The 21,384-nt window shown below is 23.7% G+C and overlaps 1 protein-coding gene across 2 annotated transcripts in view; it reads left to right on the top strand.

Moving 5' to 3' along the window:
- Positions 1-2,599: 2,599 nt before the first annotated feature.
- The window catches only part of LOC129612231 (5-hydroxytryptamine receptor), a 100,754-nt gene continuing 81,969 nt past the window's right edge, over positions 2,600-21,384 (top strand). For both annotated transcript variants that reach the window (XM_055525772.1, XM_055525771.1), the window contains exons 1-2: positions 2,600-2,916; positions 10,819-11,094. In XM_055525772.1, the coding sequence (XP_055381747.1) occupies positions 2,895-2,916; positions 10,819-11,094 (298 nt within the window). In that variant the 5' untranslated portion in view covers positions 2,600-2,894. The remainder of the gene's footprint in view (positions 2,917-10,818; positions 11,095-21,384) is intronic.

The raw sequence follows: 21,384 nt of genomic DNA, 5'->3' as shown, positions 1-21,384 counted from the left end.
AAATGCCCCACAATTTTGTTCAAAAAAAAAAATATCAACAAATTAATAAAATAGCACAAAAAATAATAATAATAGAAATAAATTTTTTTTGAAAATTTTCACGCAAATTTTTAGAAATATTTTTATTTATCTATAATAAAATTTCCCTTAAAAATCCATACATATTAATTTTTCAGTATCAATAACAATAATAATACTGGCATATAACAATTAAGTGTACCTATATATTTAAAATTTATAACACAATTATAAATTTTATAATTAATTTTAAATAATAAATTAAAATTTTATGTTAAATTGCAAAAAATTAGTAAACAAAAATAAAAATTGTTATGTTAATGTCATGATAATAAAATATTTATAACAGTGAATATTATAGAAAAATATTAACATAAAATTTCATTAAAACTATAACACTAAAAGCACTAAATTCACATTAACAAAATTAAATATTGAAAATCATTGAAAATAAAAATTATAATGAAAATTTTAATTTTTCTATTTTTCACATTTTTATTTCTAATTTCATACAATAAATTAAATGAATTTTCTGTTAAATATTAATGCAAAGTAATCATACTCTCAAATAACATAACATAACATATAACATAAAAATAACAGTGTTACTATATAATAATGTGAATTGAAATTTTTAATAATAAAAAAAAATATCAGTGTTACCATAGAATATTTTAATAATAAAATTAAAATCAAAAGAAATAATAGAATTGAAATCAAAACAACAATTTTTATAGAATAATTATAACAATAATTAAAATTTAAATGTTATATAATAATATAGTAATAATGCTAATAACATAAGAATCTTTAAAGAAATAGAAGAATAAACAGGGACATTAATCATTACTTAATTAATCATTCCATTAACAAAATAACCATCTAAGATTTTTTTAGTAAAAAATCGCTAAGAAATTAGAAATAATTTAGTTTCTTCTGTTCTTCCATAATTATAATTTTTATAAGACATGAAACATCAGAGAAAATATTTCACCAATATGCAATTATAACATTACAAATATAACTAAAACAGAAAAAAATAAATAATAAATTAATAAATTAATAAAAAAAAAATTACTGTTCCAAATAATAAAGTTACAAATTTGAAAAGAAAACAAACAAAATTCGATTTTTTTTTCTCTATCATTATTGTTTTTCCATTCATTTTTTTTAAATTTTAACAAGGAGCATGTTTTCTCTTCATCATTAATATACGTACGTATACTGGGATGAAAAAAAAATAATGTAACAATATTCATTAGATCACATATAATATAAAAATACCATCATCTACATACGTTAAAGGAGTATTATAATAATATAAAAAATGAAAGAAAAGAAAATAAGAAAAACATTAAAAAAGAAAATGTAAAATACCTACATCAAAATAATAAAAATAAAAATTTTCAAATATTTTTACCATCCTGAATTTTATAACAACGCTAACAACATCACATCATATCAAAAGAATAAAACTAAGTTAAACGTAAAATTTAATTGCAGTAAAATACACACATACATTTAAAACAAACAAGTAAAAAAGGGAGTAAGATAAAAACGGCAACGCAAACAACAACGTAAACAAACAAAAATTTAATTTGTTTTTTTTTTTTTTTTTTGTTTTCTACTTTATATAACATAAAAGAGAAAAAGTTTATAGAACAAGTCGAACTAAAAACAACAAAAAAATTTTACGATCATCAGAGAAAATTACTGTCATCGAATCACATATGCTAGTGCTTGTATACAACAACATTCATTTCGTATATAACAGAATTCGATTTTAATTAGAAACAAGAGTAGGTAAAATTGTTAAATATTAAACTGCAACAAAAGAGCAACAATTAAATAATAACAAAAGAACAAAAAAAAGAGAGTAAACAAATTTTGTATTCGAAATTAATTGACAAAGAATGAGTTGTTCATTACAATAATAACAACAAGAATATTGTTATAGTACAACATCAAAAAAAAAATAATAATATAAAAACAAAGAGAAAATAAAAAAACAAATATAAGGATATTTTTGTGTAAAAAAAAAAAACAGCTGCTCTGTCTTTTCCGTGTAATATTCACAATATTTTATTTTACTTAATTTTTTTTTTTCGAGTTATATCTACTGTTATTTTCGATTTACGGAAATCTTTCCAATAAATATATATATATATATATATATATAAAAATTTAATAAAGAATAAACGGAAGTCAAAGTATCTTGTATATAATATAGTGAAAACGATACAATAAACAAACAAACAAACGACGCAATTTACGAATAACAACAAACAAACAAAGGAAATTTTTAACAACATTAAAAAAAGGATAACCTATACATATACAAAGAAAACAAATACCATTATTATTATCATCATTATATTGTTGTTATATGTTTCATTTTTGATTTATTTTTTTCTTTTTTTTTGTTTCGATATTTTGAGAAATTGAAAATCTACTTTAGAAAATTTTAAAAAAAAAAAAAAAAAAAACACTTTTTTCTTTTTTCATACAATTATTTTGGTTGATTGTTGAAATACGAAGAATTACATACCTATAATATATATAAAAGAAAAATACAACAAAAAAATAGAATTTCGAGAAAAAGCAAAAAAAAAAAAATAAATATAAAATAGAATATTAAAAGAAAATATCAAATAAAGGAAAATCGTTCTATATTCGTGTTAATCGTTACCTCTTGTGTTCCTTTTTTAAAACATAAAAGAAAAAAATAATATAAAACAAATTGTTTGCCTTTTTTTATTATTATTATTATTACAATTTAATCTATAGTTCAACGATTCTTTATATTATAATAATAATATTCATAAATACAAATAAACATACATACATAATATCATCAGATACATTGTAATAGAAGGATGGAAAGAAATATTTTTAAAGGTAAGCGTTTTATATTATGTAATTAAAAAACAATCTTTGAAAATTTTGTTAATTATACAAAATAATAAATAAAATAAATGACAAATACATTCGCAACTGTTATACTATTTGTAAAATTCTATGGTAATAAGTAAAAACTAATGCCTAATTCGTAAAATTATTTAAATAGAAATTAAAGATTTAAGATAATTTTCGAATGTATTTTATATAGTATAGGTATACTAACAGAAGCCGAATTCAAGTATTTTAGATTTCTGTCTGGGTAGCTGAGAAATCTCTGTATATGAGATACAGTTTTAAGTACAGTTTTAAATTAATAATTTAAAAAATAAAAAATGTTTTTGTCAGAATTCATTGAATATTTTAGAATAAATGTAAATATGGAGATTAAGGAATGGGTTTTTCCTTTTAATACCACAGAATTTTTATTTTAGAAACTGAATTTGCAGTACTAATGATAAAGAAATAATGGTTTTTATAAGGTATATCAAAAAAAAATATCAGATATTAGTTAAATAAAAAATTGAACTGACAGTTGATAGGTGACAGGTAACAGTTGACAGGTAACAGGTGACAGTTGACAGGGGACAGTTGACAGGTGACAGGTAACAGGTGAAAGTTGACAGGTAACAAGTAACAGTTGACAGGTGACAGGAGACAGTTGACAGGTGACAGTTGACAGGGGACAGTTGACAGATAACAGGTGACAGTTGACAGGTAACAAGTGACAGTTGACAGGTGACAGGAGACAGTTGACAGAAGACAGTTGACAGGAGACACTTGACAAGTGAGAGGTGACAGCTACAGTGTCAGCGGCCGCATAAAAATTTGTAAATCACAAATCGATTGCTTTTTTAAACGATGAGTAGAATTTACTCATAATGAAGCCTCCTACGTTCAAAAATCAAAAGTTTCAACTGAAATTTCATTACAATTCATAATAATCAGGGAACAGTGTGGCATACTATATGTGATTAGATAATCATATTTTAATTTCTCTTCCATGGTTTTTAGTGCACAGCTTTTATTTTTATATGTAAGAGGAAGAGCTTTGTTTTACAGTTATGTAATAGTATCAACAATAAATAAAACCCAATTACAAAGTCACTGTAATAAAACCAATAATAATATTTTAGTAACATCGCGTATTAAATACAAATATAGTATATACACATCTATACGAATTCTAAATTACTTAATCTGTTTTAAAAGAGAACAAACATACCAAATATTAAAATGTATGCTTAAAAACGCCTACAATATTACATGTGTATAACTAAAATATTATTACATATAGTTAAATGGGAAAAATTTAGTAAGAGGAAATTTTATAACGGTTATGAATTCTTTGGAATTCATAATAAAAACGGAAAATTTTTTTCAAAAAAAAAAAATAAAAATTATTATTTGTACACGCGTACATGAACGTTAAAATTTCTATTTATAAATCTGTATATATATACATACTTATGTACATAATATTATTATGTATTATAATTATAAGTACAGGCATATACCTACTTTTTCATTTGAATTTGTAATTGGAATTTATTTACGTATGTATAAATGTATTTGACAGGTTAAGAATCTTTGATTTTATTTATTGTTATTATTATTAAAAATAAAATTTCCTCTTGTTCAGTTTAATTTTCTTTGATTTTATTATTATACTTCTATGTTTAACTCTTATATAATATGATTCAAATATGACTCTGTCATATTTATAAGTATAGTATGTATTTTGAGTATTTGCTCTGAGCTAAAGTTACAATAAATGTAAATTTTCATGTTCATTCTATTTCTTAATATTAAATATACACATATAGGTTCATATACATACATACAAATTAAGGTTGTTTCATTTATTTATGATTATTAAACTAAATATTATTACTCGAATTTATGCTTTCTTATTTGTGTTCAATATTAAAAAAATAATGTTTAAAGTCAGATTACATTAAATATAAACATAGTTACATACTATTATTATTATTTTCTATACATACATACATATACTGAATTTCGAAATTTCCACACGTATTTATTACTCGTATTTTCTCAGAATTTAAAATTTTATTATATTTGCGAATATTTTTAATGAAAATTTAACGATATAATTGAATAATAATTTTGTAAATGAAGTTCTACCAGAAGAATTGCAGATATGGGTAATGAGATACGAATTCTTAATTGAATTCATATCTCATTACCCACATGGTATTAATGGGCAAAACAAAATGAAAAAACTTGTCGTACATCGCTTTACTATACAACGGCTTAATCTATAAAAACATGGTTTCCTTGTATCACAATATACTACCTGACATCGGAAACTTTTAGGTACGAAAAAGCAAAATCCTATAAAATTATTTTTTACTCCAAATATGGGTATCTGAAATTGTAAATTTAAATTCTTTGATTATTTCTGATTGTTACGTAATACTTAAATAGTTACTCATCAAAAAATTCCACATCTCTCAATTAATTTTGTGTAGATTTTTCTCTTTATCTTTTCATTAATTCCATAATTTAATTTTTTTTCTCAGGAAATTAAACGATTCTTAATTAATTTCAAAATTTTAATAAATCCCACAATTTTAAAATAACCAATCTGTTTACGATATCAACTTCATTCATGACTTATACCTGTCATTCCCAAAACAAAATTTAGTTGAATTTTAAAAAAATTTAAGAAACCATTACGAGTAATAATATATCAAATTAAAAAATGTATATTTATATATGTAAAATTATTCTGTTTTACATCTGAATTAGCACCACAGGTGAAATTTCCGTGCATGAACTATAAATAAAACTTTTCGGCGAGAATTTTTGTTTTTTTCTTGTGCAAATGGAATCAAATTGAATTTTTTAAATCCGATCCGGTGATGCAAAAAAATCTTTCCAATACATGTCTACATATATATGTAGCACCTTGATTTTTTTTATTCATTAATATGGCAGTCGAAATAGCTACAATAATATAATATATAAAATGATGAGTCACCCGAATTTAAAATGTTTAATTGAAGGAAGTTGTTATTAGACGTGTTAAAGCGAGTCGTCTTGAATATAATGAGTAACATAAGTTTCCGATCATTTTAAGCACAACATTAATTAAAAAATTTAAAATAATGCACCTCTCGCCAATTGGATTTGTTCACAAAAATGTTAAGATAAAAACAATACGTTTTCAAACTTAACTTTTCCTTCAAACGTTTAAGATGAAAATTTTCTTTTAAACGACAAGTCCATAATATTTAACAATAAATTAGTCGCAAACACTCAAAATTAGAAAAATTAAATTTTCAGCAGCTTGCTTAATATTACCTTTACTAAAATTCTAATGAAATAGAAATTAAAAATTAGAATTAAAATTTTTAAATTCCTTAAAAAATCACATAATTTCAATTGTTATTTATTCTTCTTTTTTTATATATTCCCTAGAAGTATGCAATAAATTTAGTTATTATTCTGTAATGTTCAATTCAAGTTTTGCGATACCAGGTATTTTCTTTATCGATAAAAATTTAAAAAATTCGCATAATTAATATTTTATATTTTGATTTTAACAGATGGAAACGAAGATTTTGCTTTAAATTCAATCAATAGCAATATTTTGGAATAAGAATTTAATATACGCCTGAAACATGACCACATGTCGGCTAAATAGCCTTCTTCATCATTTTGTTTTAGTAAATTTTGAATTTTGAAACTTGTAACTTTAAAATTTTTCGGAACAATTCCATTTTCTTGGATGCTCTCATAGATTTCTTTTAAATAACACAATCTTAGGTCATCCAAATATAGATTTTAAATATAGATTTAAAACCTTTAAATCAAAACCCTTTAATGAGTTTAAGTTCAGAAAATATTCCATAAATATACAATTACCTCCTATAGTATAAGAAACCTATTAAGAAAAAAAAAACCTGTTACAAAAATATTTCCATGTCTAATATTTTGACTTTTCTACTTTTTCTAAAAGCTAATCTTACTTTCCTTTTAAATAAAATAAATTGTTTTTCATTTAAGATGGATTTTCTATGTTTTCTTCTTTCATCTTTTTTTTTCTTTTCTTGTCTCTTTTCTTCTCTATATAATTTCTATTTTAGAAAAGAACAATGATGAATATATTTTGCCTTCAAAATCGGATCTAAATCATTCAATTTATTATTTTTCTAAATTTATAATGATATACGTATGTATCAATGTATGTATATTATATTATTTTTCTGAATATAAAATGTTATACAACCACGCAATAACTTCAATATAAAATGTATATAAAAAGAACCTAGAATGAAAACTGAAACATTGTTTTCCAATGAAAACAAGCTGAATGATGAAATGATTAAAGAGAACTCTGTTTAAAAGTATTAGAGATGAGAATACACCTACTATAAATGTATACTTAAAATATATAAGTAAGGGAAAATAGTAAAAAGAGAAATAAGCCTAATTAAATTAGCTAGTTGGCTAGATTTCTTTGTCTATATTTTTTTTTCCCCTTTATATCAAATGGATTTTTTTCTATATAATATTTTCATACCAAGATTTTCCCGTTCATATTTTAGTATCAGATTGAAAGAAAAAATTTAACAATTTATTTTTTAAAATGTAAAAAATTTTAGTCCTGAGTCCATCAAATGAAATTATAGAGTACGGGCTAAACTTCTTATGAAACCATACAAGCATTTTCTGCGTAGTATCGGACCGTCAACAATCGGCCCTATATGTTTTCTGATGAATATTTTTTATTGGCTAAAAATCATTTTTATGTGGTTTCCCAATGCCAATTTATTGTTTCGGCCTAATTTTTTTACATAACCACACATATTCATTTAAACTGTAAGTTATCTTAAACTGAAAAGAAGAATTCAAATTTAAATCTTTCACATCTTTAAAATTTTATTTTGGTTTTTATAATTTTTCATTGTTGTCTCCCCAGTATAGCTCAGAACCAGCTCCTAAAATTTTATAAAAGTTCACCCGGCTAACAATATTTAATTAATTAAGTTATTGCGTTCCATACCTCCATTTGCGTCAAAATAAACGAGTTTAAACCTACATAACCTCATAGTTTTTATGTGTGAAGCCTTTACTAAAAAAAATATTTCCTAAACTCTCTGCTTCTCTATTTTTTTTTGTTAACTAGAAAATTTTCTACATTTTAGTTTTTGGAAAAACATTTTTCTTTCTTTGTTCTTTAATTTTTCATCCCACGCTATAATTTTCAAAAAGGTAAGGAAATTTCTTATAGATTTTCCTTTTAATATTACACCAAATTTTTTTCCAGAGAGAGAGAGAGAGAGAGAGAGAGAAAGGGGCGCATTTATTAAGTGAAACAACATTATTTATTACGATATTAATTAGTATCTGATGATGATTTTTTTTTTTTTTTTGAAAATTCAATAGCAATTATGTTTTTATTTGGAAATAAGAGGCAATTAATTATGAAATTAATAAATATGCAAACATACATACATATATTTAATAATAAGATTTTCCATTTCACATAATTACGTTCCTATTATACGGTATTTTACTTTTGATAGCTTTTAATTTAATTAAAGTAAAAAAAAATAATAATAGAATGCATATTAGGGGAACACAATTAAAATGTTAAAATATTAAAGTGTTCCGTAAAGATTTTACGATAAATTGTTTTTTTGAAGAATTTTCGAAATAATGAAAAAATATTAACAAATATGTTGGAGTTCAAGATTATTAAAAACAATTAAGAATTTTTCATTGGAATTTTGTTAATTGCGTAATTTTTGATGTATAAAAAAAATTACACGTGTAATTTTAAGTTATTAAAGTGGCTCATGTCTGCTATTTTCAATCAAATATGTTACTTGAAAATTTTAGATATATTTCTGATTCTATAACTCTGGTATACATTTTTTTCTGTTTGAATTTCTAAGAATCCAAACCCAAGCGTTTTTCAAAACTAAACCGGTTTTAAACCATAAATTAATTTGATTCAAAGTTGTTTTGAAACACGAAATGACATGAAGTCAACCGAATAAATTTGATTAGATTAGATTTGTAGATTGGCTGGTATCAAACTCAGACCAAATCACTGCAGCCATACAGACTTATTGTAACACAGAACGTAATTACAGATTCTTGCAAACGCCATTTCCTACAAGTTTGGGTGCCACTACATATACCCCAAAATTAACCAATCCGCACCTGGCCAATGGTTCAATATGCTCAACCACCATGAATCAAAGAATATGTTCAACCATCTCATCTTCGTCATGGCGAAATCTATACAAATTGTCCCCAGATTTTCCGAATGTGTGTAATAACCCAGTCTACAATACTCAATGAGTAGGCCAACCGAGAAATTAACCGAATAATTAATTCCTCTTTTCAGATCAATTTTAACCTATATCCGAACCAGATATTTATCATGGACATCAACCATTTTCCGATTAATTTACTTCTAATCAATATTTTTATTTTATTTTTCTTGATTTTTACCTAATTATTTCAATAAATTTAAAAATTTAAAAATATAATTCAAAAAAATTCATCATTTCATTAAATTATCTTTCAAAATTATTATTTTCTTAATCTAAAAATTGAATTCAAAATCACGTTTTACTCTTATAATAAAAAATTTCCTCCATATATAAATTTTCTTAATAGAAAGAAAAAAAGTTGTTTTAAGTTTTATTATATACGATATATACGGTATATAATAAAATTATATTTTTTAAAAAAAATCCTGTGAAACCATATTAATCAGTTGAGTATCTATTTTTCTTCTGCCATTGATTAAATAAAAAAATAATAATAATAAAAGAAAGAAAATCTGTATGAATTCATTTTAAATAAAAAAAAAAAAATTATTAAGATAAAAGTCCATTAGGGGTTAATTCAATTATTCTTTGTTCACATTTAGATAGTAACTATATAATATAAACTATTATTGTATACATATATATTGTGTAGATATAAGCAAGCATTTATTAAAAAAAGAAAGCAAGAGAAAGAAATTGATTTTGTTGCCTATATATTATTATCGTACATAAACTTTATAATAGGACCCATTGAAACACTATTATATTCCATAATAATATATAAGAATCCTTTTCATAATATATTTGTACTCAACATTATATTCATTTTTCTTGACCTTCCTATACTTGAATGAATCGATTATTTTCGTATGTACATCTATATATTTATATAATATTTTATTTTAAAATGAACAGGGTGTTGAATGACTTCTTGATGAAAAATTATTGATTCAATTCGAAAGAATGGCTCAACATTTTGAATTAATACAGAAAATAGCAATAATAGTGAACTTTCCTACAAAATTTCAAAAAAAAAAAAAACTCAAGAGCACTTGTTTCATCAGTACAGTGGTATACTTTGTTATCTCGTAAATATACAACAAATACTTCATACTCTTGGTATAGCATACTTTTTCAAATCTCCATTAAGCGAATAATTAACTATAAGAATAAGAACATTTTTAAACTTCCGAAATCTCAGTCCTGTAAATAACACTTATAGAATTTTGAATATAAACTGTTCATAGAATTTATTGTGTAAAATTTGTATAAAATTGCTATACTAAATTAATATCCAGGAAATTGACTAAGTATAATAATTTGAATTTTCCAAATTCTCAATTATATTTAGACATAAAGAATTAAATAACCATTATCAAAACTATTAGACACTCTACTTCTCTAAGAATCTGTAGTACATACATGTATATCAGATATTATATATTATATAATAACATTTATAAATTTATAAATAATAATATTTTATCTTGCTTTCATTTCTAATTCAATTTTATAATATTTTTAATTTTATACATATATATATATTTATTTTTTTTTTCTTTTCTTATTTATTTCTTTTATATAGAAGAAGGTCTTCTATCTGATGTATTCATTGATAACGGAAGCCCAGATTCATATCTACTACCACAAGATGTTGATTCTATTTTAGGAAATTTAACAAATTCAAGTATATATATCAGTGATATAAATGGTAGCAATAATGATAGTCTATTACAACTATATGAAAATCAATCGATATTTGGTAATGAGACAATTGAATCAACCGAAGATATCGCTGAACTTATACAAATAGCAGTTACATCAATTGTTTTAGGATTAATGATATTAATAACTGTTATAGGTAAGTTAAAAACAATTTTTTTTTTATAAATACTAAATTTTATATGGTATACTTATAGTGTAGTAATTGTTGTTAAAAAAAAAATGCCCTTAAATAATAATAATTTTATTATAGAAAACAAAAAATGTTATTTTTATCGTAAATAATTTAATATTTTTCAAAATTATAATGAGTAGTGTGTGGAATATTTTTGAGAGCTTTTTAAATGAAAAATAAAAATTTTTATTTCATTTATTAAAATTTAAAGAAAAATAATTACTTTAAAAATTTTAACAATTTTTTAACAATAAATTAAGTGTTATATAAAAAATAATTATTTAAATCAAAGGTTTTGATCAAAGGCAGAAGGTTTTTTACTACAATATTAATTTTAAATTCTTTATTATCTTTCGAAATGCTCAAATCTCAAGATTTTAATCCAAACTAACACTTTTCTTACGTGAACCGTATTATAAATTTTTAATTTTGAGGCACTATATCGGTATCTGCTGGCGACCATTAGAGTCACGTCTGAGTTTAACAGATCATTGAGACGGTTATTAGCGTGCCGTAGTTTTTCATAAGGTTATTGATTATTTATTGTTTGTTTTTGTTGGTATGCAATATCGATTATTATGGCTGAATATAATGTGGTCAATTATTTTTAAATTAATATTTTATTTTTATTAAGCTATACAATATGACCTGAATAATATGATTATAGTGACCTGAACAGGGTCTGAATCTGAGATACTTCGGTTAAAGGGTCGGCACCATAGCCACTGCACCGTTTTTCAGTTTCACTGCATTTCAGTTTACGTCACGAATAACAAAAAATAATAAAGATTTTCGACCAGTCAAGTATTATCGTTCAAATTTATCAAATGATTATTTCTGAAAAATTAATTTCATAGAAAATAATCGAATAACATGCCTAATCGAACATCCTTATAAGTCGTAATAAGATGAAATCAAACATATCTGTTATTTAATTGTTGAAAAATTGGTTTAGATAGAAATTTGCCTATTTCTGAATATAATAAAGCAACTGTAAAGCCGTCACAATACGTTTGTAAAATTGACATGGCAAATCAGAGCAAATTTTGGTGGAGTTTTTAAAGTAAATCAATTTCTATTGATAAATAGTAAACATTCTATTGTTGCGTTGATCATTCACTTTGTATTTTAATAATTGATTTTTTCTGCAACAACAATAAAATTTTTAAAAACAATCAGATCTAGAGCATTCCTATTTACTCTTTAATTAAATTAAAATTTAATATGAAATGCATTAGGTTAGGTTAGGTTAGGCTAGGTTGACGCAGCCCCCGAAAGGGTACACTTTGGCTATTTAGGCCAGTTGTGGTACTGATGGATCTCTTCTTTTCACCTCCATTAGAAACATCAGCCCGAGTTCATAAGAAACCGGCCAAGGCCCCTAGCATTTACATTTACCCGTAGTGCATTAAGTTCATTTAAGAATGAACACTTTCAACTCAAATTGAATAAATTTATTAAATCACTATCAGCCATAAATTTTTAGTCCTACATTAAATTTCGTATAAAACACAAAAATAGAAAATTTTACAACATTTTTTTCTTTCTCTAAAAACCAAAAATAACTTTCTCTAACATTTTATAGTATTGATAATAACTGTAAAATTCTGTTGTTATTATAAGCATAAATTTGTTTTTCTCAGATTTTTTTTTTTTTTTCATAAAAATGTTAAGAAAAAATTCATAAAGTTCTTTAACTGTCCACTAGAGGGATATTTCATCACTTTTATATTATAAACACTACATTATTAATGTACAGTACATAAATACATATGTGTGTATCATTGTATATTACGGCTCTCTTTTTGATTTTTACGCTCTTCTTTTTTTGATATTATTAATTTTTACAACCCATTTTGGGACTGGTTTTTCATTTCAATTTACATAGAATATCTTACATTAAAAATATTTCGTATCTTATTTTCGATATCTTAATGTTAATGTATTTATGTAAAGGATAATAGATAATATTATTTACAAGGATATTTATTTTGAAATAAAATTGAAAAACAAAAGAAAACAACAACAATTTCGATGACGATTCGCCAGTAAAAAGAAAAAAATTTTTTTGTTTCAAGATTACCAGATATACAGTAAAATTTTACTTACAGTAGGAGTTTCAAGGACGAAATTATTATTATGATTATTATAAATAACAAAAATACATAATATATTATGTATACATTGTAAATGGGTGGATATGTACAACATTTTTCTTGCCAATATCATTATTTTTATTATTATTTTATAATCTTATGTTAAAATAAGAAAAATTTTATTTTACAACTTATCAAGATATAAAATAAAGATTGTATAAGAAAATAAAAAAGAAGAAAATTATTATATAAGTGAAATAAGGATTGAATAATATTGTTTAGCTCTGTTTTACCTTTCTTGTATCTATCTATAATACACAATATATATGTGTATAGCTTGAAAATAAATTATGAATTGTTTGGATAATTATGACTGATTCTCATACAGTCTTTTATAGCATTTTCGTTTCATCAATTTATTTTTCTTATAATTAATGTGAATTACCTTATAAAATTTAAATGTATAGATTATAATCAGAATTTAAAGCATGAAAGAAATTTAAGATTTAAGAAGGAAATTTAAGATTTAAATTTATAAACAATTGGAAAAATAATTAGAAAATTTAATAAAATAAAATTCAATTCAAGCTATTAAAATTATTATTAGGGGACGAAGATTTATTTCGCACATTAATCATACAGATGATGATACAGATGTTACAAATGATATCCGGCACGTTAATATAATAGACGTTCTAGTTCTGTAGAGTAAGTGTAGAAAGCCAATCTTTCTTCCAATCTATTTCGATCTCTTTCAATTTTTGCAGTTATCATTTTGTATTCCTTATTATGAATGCAACAATTAAACTTTAACGAAATACCAATACCAGGAATACAAAATTTTGCTTGCGACAAAAATAACACTGTATTCGTTTTCTTAACCGCTCCAATATTGAAATAAAATTTTTTCCGAATTTAATTTTATATACTCTTGAAATATCATATGAAGAAGAAAATTAAAATGAAAATTTGTTCATATAAATTACACAAGTATTTACAAAATATGGTGAATCAAATAGAACCAAACATTTACTCATATATTAACAAAATACAAAGTAAGATCTCATAACATATCACTTAAACTTCATATACATACCAAAAATTCTGAAATTTTCATATAAAATTTTACGCACGTGTTCATATAACAAAATGCACTCATATACATAGAAAATCAAATAATCTACCAATGGTATATTTTATGTTCAACATAATTTCCTTCCGAATAAACTCAATAATATTATGTGGTACTCTTACCAATATAGCACCAATGTGTTATTATGTATTCAGATGTTTATAAACATATGTATAGCTACTCTTTGTATGTATCCAAAAATATTATACTCAGTTACATTATTTCAATTTATTATATTGAAAATCAATAAATTTTATAGGAAAAAAAACGAAATAAAAAATTGAAAAATAATTTTTTTTTTAAGTCTTAACTCTTATGGTCGTTGTCATAAAATCAAAAGTAATTCTAATATAAATTAATTTTATACATTGTATACCTATATATACTTTCTCGTCCTTATGCCCTTATTCCAAACGAAATATATTAGGTTTTTTCTTCTTCTTTGAATTTTCTTAAATTGTTTTTTAAAAAAAAACAATTGAAAAATTGGCAAGAAAATGGAAATTTAAAACGAAACAAAGGGAAAGAGAAGAAAACAAAATATAAATCTGACTATAAAAAAAAAGGATATATAAAAATCCGATCAATTATAAAAATCATTTTAAGTTTTCTTTTATTTTTATTATTTTCTTCTTTTTGTTTTATTGAAAAATAAACTCATATAAAATTGATAAAAAGAACAAAAATTTACTCACAGGTATTAAAAACACATACATTAAAATATTTATATACGTTCTCTCCTATTTATAATACAAGTATATAGTAGTATATAGTATATAATAGTATATAGTACATAGGAGTATGTAGTAATGCATATACACACATTATAATTTCGTAGAAATTAATTCCGGAATTTCTCAATCTTCTATGTTAGACGAAAATAAAATTTAAAATATTTAAGAAAAAAGATTTTATTTTACGATATCAGGAGCTCAAATCTACTAATCAACTTGCGTATACGTTCATTGTAATAATTTTTTGAGTATAATAATAAGCAAACAAAATGTATGAAATTAAAAAATAATTTAAAAATAAAAAACCAATTTGAAAATAATTTACTTTCTCGTCTGATTAAATTTGTCATAATATTTAAAATTCAATTTGAGCATTGCAATAAAAAAAAAAACAAACATCGTAACGCTGAATACATAAAGCCCATGCAGGATGATCTCAATTTAGAGAGATTGAAATCAAGGACAATGCATTTAGCACATATTTTCAATTTAAATGCATACCGTAAGTAGATATTTTTGTTTAAAAATTTAAAATATAATTTAGTTTTGTTACGGAAATTGACCGTAAAATACATAACGTTGACCGTAAAAAACTTATTTGATTTTACCGATTCGTTTTTGAAAAATATTTATAAACACAAATCGTAGTATATGAAATTTAAAAAAAATTGATTTTTCGGCGCCTTATATTTCTGAGACTGCATGCTTTTCTGAATTTCTACCAAATCAAAATGTTAACGGCAAATATATTGATTTCAAAAATGGGAAATAAATTTTTTTAAACCTTTTACATAACCGTTCATAATTCAACCATTTACATTGACTATTTTTTCAGTTTTTTTTTTTTTTTTGCTCATCCTAAATGTATGCAATTAATTGAAATATCTTCATATGAATAAAAATAATAAGAATATTTTTAAAAGCAGAATTTTCACTTTTTTTCTCGGAAAAGTACTGCTCTACAAACCACTGGTTTGGTCAAACTTTAGTAACTTTTATCCTTATTTGTTAATAATGTAAATTAACAAGCTCACTCGGTCAGTCAACTCCTGTAGAGAATACGATATTCAGATAATGTTAACCAATATCGTTTTCAAGAAAATATTTTTATAAATCATAAAGTTTTCATTGCCCTGAACTAAGGATTTTATTAAAAAATTCTTCCTAAATCTATACAGCCTAGCCATTTTATAAAAAAAATATTAAAATTTTATTGATAAAATATAAAATTCTTTGATTTCAACTTTTGATTTTCTGTCATTAAAAGTCCTTATATTTTCATTTTATTTTCAATTTAATGTATTTTTATCGTATATGAACCTACCAGCATATCAAATAAGTATAATTTTACATTTTAAATTACTTTCTTTGTATCACATTTCTTGTTTTTTAATATTTTATGACTAACTAACATTAATACTTATTTCAAGAAATTCATAAACTTATATGATTATTTTCTTTTTTTTTTTTAATATATAAAAATTTTCGTATCAATTTTTACTTATATATTATTAGAAAATTATTTCTAATACAAGTAAAAGAGAGACGATTTCCTTGAATTGAATTGAAAAAGGATTCATTCTTCAAGGATTTTCTTTGCATAATATTAAAAAAAAAAATTTTATATAATATATTCAATATATTTTATTATTTCCACTTAAATGAATAAATAAATTTTTTATTGAATATTTTTTAAGTTTTCCTTAACCTTAACATTACTTAAATTTATTATTACTTATAGGTATACTTTTATTTCATAAAATAAAATGTTTACCAATCAACATACTTATATATAAAAAAAATAATTGTGACATTGAAAACTATTTATAAGACTAAATGCATAAATACATTTTATTTTTCATTGCCATTTTCTTGTCAAAAATGTCAGACTGCAACATGAATTTGTATAAAATGTTATTGATATAGAAGATGAACAAGAACGTTTATTATAGAATTTTGTTTAAAAATCAAAATTCTTAAGGAATTTCTTGCATATTTCTTGCACAGAAGTCAACATTCTTCGATTGCCATTTGGACTTTGAGGGTAGAAGTTCGATTTTCAAAAAGAACTTTTGAATTTATTAAAGGCTTATAATAAAACTTGACTTTGTATATATTAAAATCAAACTAGCGCTTTCTGGCTCCAGTTTTACAGATTTTTGTCAAGTATTTCTAAGGCAACCGAGCTTTCTCGATCCCTATGAATTCCACTATAAACTCATTCTGGCAATGTTATTGATATCCACCTCCACTTTTTTCTTCGTATTTGCTTGCTGATTGTATCCTCGTCAGTTATTATTAAGAGTTCTTAGTTATTGCTAATAGTTTTCGGCCAGAATATTCCGCATATAATTCTGAGGTATTTGTTGATAAAGACTGATCTATAAATAAAGGTGTTACCCCGGAATCGCTATTATAATATGTCAGAACGGTTTTTGCAGATGACCGGGGATATTCTGCCTTACTTTGCTTGGAATATCTGACTTCTTTTTCACTAAACTATCCTTGCCTTTTTGTGCCTGTTATCTACTTGTTATGAGCATGTAAATCAGAAAAACGGTGATCTGTATTTTGTTGACTGCTCGGCAATGATTCTAAATGTATTTGCTTGAGCAACACAATTTTGATGCGGGCTCAGCCATACGTGTTGTTCTTCACGTATTATGGTTTTAAATTTTCTCTTAAGCGGTTCTGGATAATTGTTACCAAAAACTTTGTATATCATGTTTGAAAGTAAAGTGTGATGTCCCTCCAATTATTGCAACAGGTCAAGTCGCACGCCTTTTTTTGGTAATTTGATGATTAAACCTCTTTTTCGATAACTAGACCTATACTAAATTCTACCTTTTTTTATTTCTTGTTTTCTTCAATTGCTTTAAAACGATTTCCTTGCCAGACTTTAACTATGCATACGACATGTTATTAAAAAAATTTTAACGAAATAAATTCCATAAATTTTTGTCATTCTTATTTTATTGATCTATACAATATTAGAAGGAGGCAAGTAGAGTCCACCTACAAAAACTCCTTGTCTTCTTTGTAAGTTTTCTTCCATTTAAACTTTTTTGCATTTGAAACTTTTTATAAAAGTTTAAAAGTTAATAACTTTCAAGAAAACTTTTAAAATTGGAACCACAACACAACAACACAATAAAATGTAAGAAAACATGCAAAATTATAGTGTTATACTTTGTTACCATGTGGGATATTGGTATTGAATTCACAATGGTAAATTTTTCTACATAGTTTTAAAAAAGAAAGGAGTAAACAAAAAATATTTTTTTAAACCACTATAAACAGTTACAAAAATTCCTTGTCAAAAGATTTTTTTTTTGTCTTTGAATTAATCTAACGGGATTTTTCAAAATTTGTTTATTGTTTTTGTAATTTTCACATCCTTTTTTGTTTGCCTCTACTTGTATGCTATTCTCTTTCTTCAAATATTACAAAAAAAAATTTTTAAGGACAATTTAATCATCACTATAAATTAATTCAATAAAAACCTCCTTTTGGTCCTACTTTATATTATTATAATTAAAATATATATGTGTGTTTAATTTAACATAAAAAAAAACAAAAACATATAACAATAACAGTAAAAATTTTGAAAAAGAAAAAAAAAACGACATAATAAAAATAAAATTGTTGTGGGTGTTAAAACAGACACTGTAAATGTTATTATTATAATATACTTAAAAATTCATTCGTTTGAAAGAAAAAAGGATTATATTCAAAAATACCTTGAAAATTTTAACAAGTACAGGGTGGCTCCAATTATTTTCTCGTTCTGCAATATTTGTAGCGTCTACAGAATTTGTTTTTCGAGAAAATTAAAGTATAGCCTAAGAATCCGATACATCATAAAAATTTTCAATATTATTGGGGTACTAACTTAAGAATCCCAAAGATTCGATTACGAAACGTGTTATAGAAATGAATCTCATGAAATGTAATTTAATATGTGCAACACTAAAAAACTTAAAACTTACATAGCAGTTATTAAGAATTAAACGGTCAGTATGAGCGCTCGCTAAAAACGAAATATATTATTAACAATTATAGCCACAACACAAGAATAAAACAAGAATAGACTAAAATGGCTGATATATTAGGAGCAAAGAAGAACCATACGCATTACAGTAGTCACAACAAATTAAACACCCTCTTAGTTATGTTAAAAATCGTTCTACTCAAAGAAAATAATGCTCCAATTAAGACTAACTCAGTTACTAGTATTCTCTAATCAAAATGAGACCAAATGATGCACTCTGTATAAAAAAACACAAATGTATAGATAAAAAATTTTATAAGGATCTTTTAAGTACATAATAAACGCTTTTCTTTTAAGTCTTACACAACTTTTCCCACAAAAATAGAAAAAGCAATCAGCCATATTCAACTATATTATATAAAAATACAGCATGAGGTTTTATTAAGGATTTTCAAGTACATATTTTAAATTTTTGTCCATGTTTTTGGATATTAAAATATTTTCAAGTTTTAAAAATAAAAGAATTCTTAAAAGACCAGCTTAGCACAACATTAATTAAGAAATTCAGCTTTAAATTTAAAAATTTTAGACTCTTATTATGAAAATTTTTCGATTTATTACCCTGAAAATTGCTCTCCTGCAAGATAATGGTACTTGTTCGTGTAATCAAGACTATATAGAATTCTGACTGACTTAATCAACTAAAATCCTGTAATATATTTGAAACTTTACATAAACACATGAATCTTTGAATAGTTCTTCTAAAAAAAAATGTGAAATCTTTGCATCTGTAAAAAAAAAAATCCAGACGAAAGGAAGAAATAAAGTTTAATTTAAGCACCCAAATAAAAATTTTATTAATATTTTTTAATAGTTTTGTTCTTAAACCTATTTGAAAATTTATTCTTAAAAAATGAAAATTTATTGAAAATTTTTTTATGTAAATTTTCTTGTATAAAAATTTATGCAAATTATGTATGAAATTAAGTGACTGTATAATTGCCCTCATTCTAACCATAAATATATCTGAAAACTTTTAATAATAATCTCTGCAAAGCATAGAATAACATTACATTTGAAAAGGATTTCAAAATTAACATAAACGTGGGTTATTATTTAACTAGATTTCTCTGGTCTATAATCGCAATATTAAAAACTAACAAGTTTTAAAAATAATTTTAAATCAAATGCAAATACCCATTTAAAATACAAAAAAAAATTAGTGGTTATTTTTAATCCCAGCATATTTTCAATTGATAAATACAAGCAAATGAATTAAATGCCCTGTTCTATTTGAATTCGAATAGAATTTAAATATACACCAGAAGTAATAAGTAGAGCGAATGTAAAGTACATATTGCCCTAGTAACGGAATTTTAAGAGGTCCAAGAAATATTTACTTAGTTATAATGAAGGCTCATATTGGATGTATCCACAAAAATCTGGAATTTTGTAGAAATGTAATTCAAAAATCGAAATGAACTGGATAGAAATTAAAATTTTAATAAAATTATACATTTATACGGAAATGAATTTTAATTAATGTAGGTTCAGCAAAAATTCAGATATAGAAGTGATAGACCGATAAGACTCTTGTTATAGATAGATCTGACTCTTGTTAAAAATCGTTTATTGACTCCGACATTCAGAAATTTATTTCAATTGTAAATTCGAAGTGTGACAACAGTCTACTGTTATACACTGTAGTTTTAAAAGGATAATATGACGTTCCTCATTATTTTTCCTCACATAAAACTAATCAAAACATTTTCTAGTTTAGTATATACATATAATCAAGCAATCAATGGAAATTTCTAGATAATCATTACATAAAATTTAATAACTTTTTACATAATACTAACAATACAATAAGTAGAAAACAAACACATTATAAGAAAATCCAAACAACATGAATGAATTTTAAAGTAAATTTTATAAAATGTTGAAAAATTATTTTTATTAATCTATATACACATACATACATAGGTGTACATAATATTATTAGATTCACTTTGTACAAAACTTAATTTAAAAGTTTACGTTATCATATGTAAAATCTTTCATTCACTCTCTCTCTCTATGTCTTTTCCTCTAAATATGATGATCTAAAAGTATTGAGCTCAAGTTATTTAAAAAACAAAAAAAATTCATGTTGAAAATCAGAAAATATCCAGTTACATCATTGCATTTAATATTACTTTTACAATAACTTGATACTTATGGAATATCTACATGTATATCCGCTGTCATATTTGCATATATGTACATTCTATGATCTCCTATATGCATTTAAGGCATCCA

Source organism: Condylostylus longicornis, unplaced genomic scaffold (assembly GCF_029603195.1).
Source record: "Condylostylus longicornis isolate FDR11 unplaced genomic scaffold, ASM2960319v2 ptg000064l, whole genome shotgun sequence".
Lineage (NCBI taxonomy): Eukaryota > Metazoa > Arthropoda > Insecta > Diptera > Dolichopodidae > Condylostylus > Condylostylus longicornis.
This window is presented reverse-complemented; position numbering and strand designations above follow the sequence as displayed.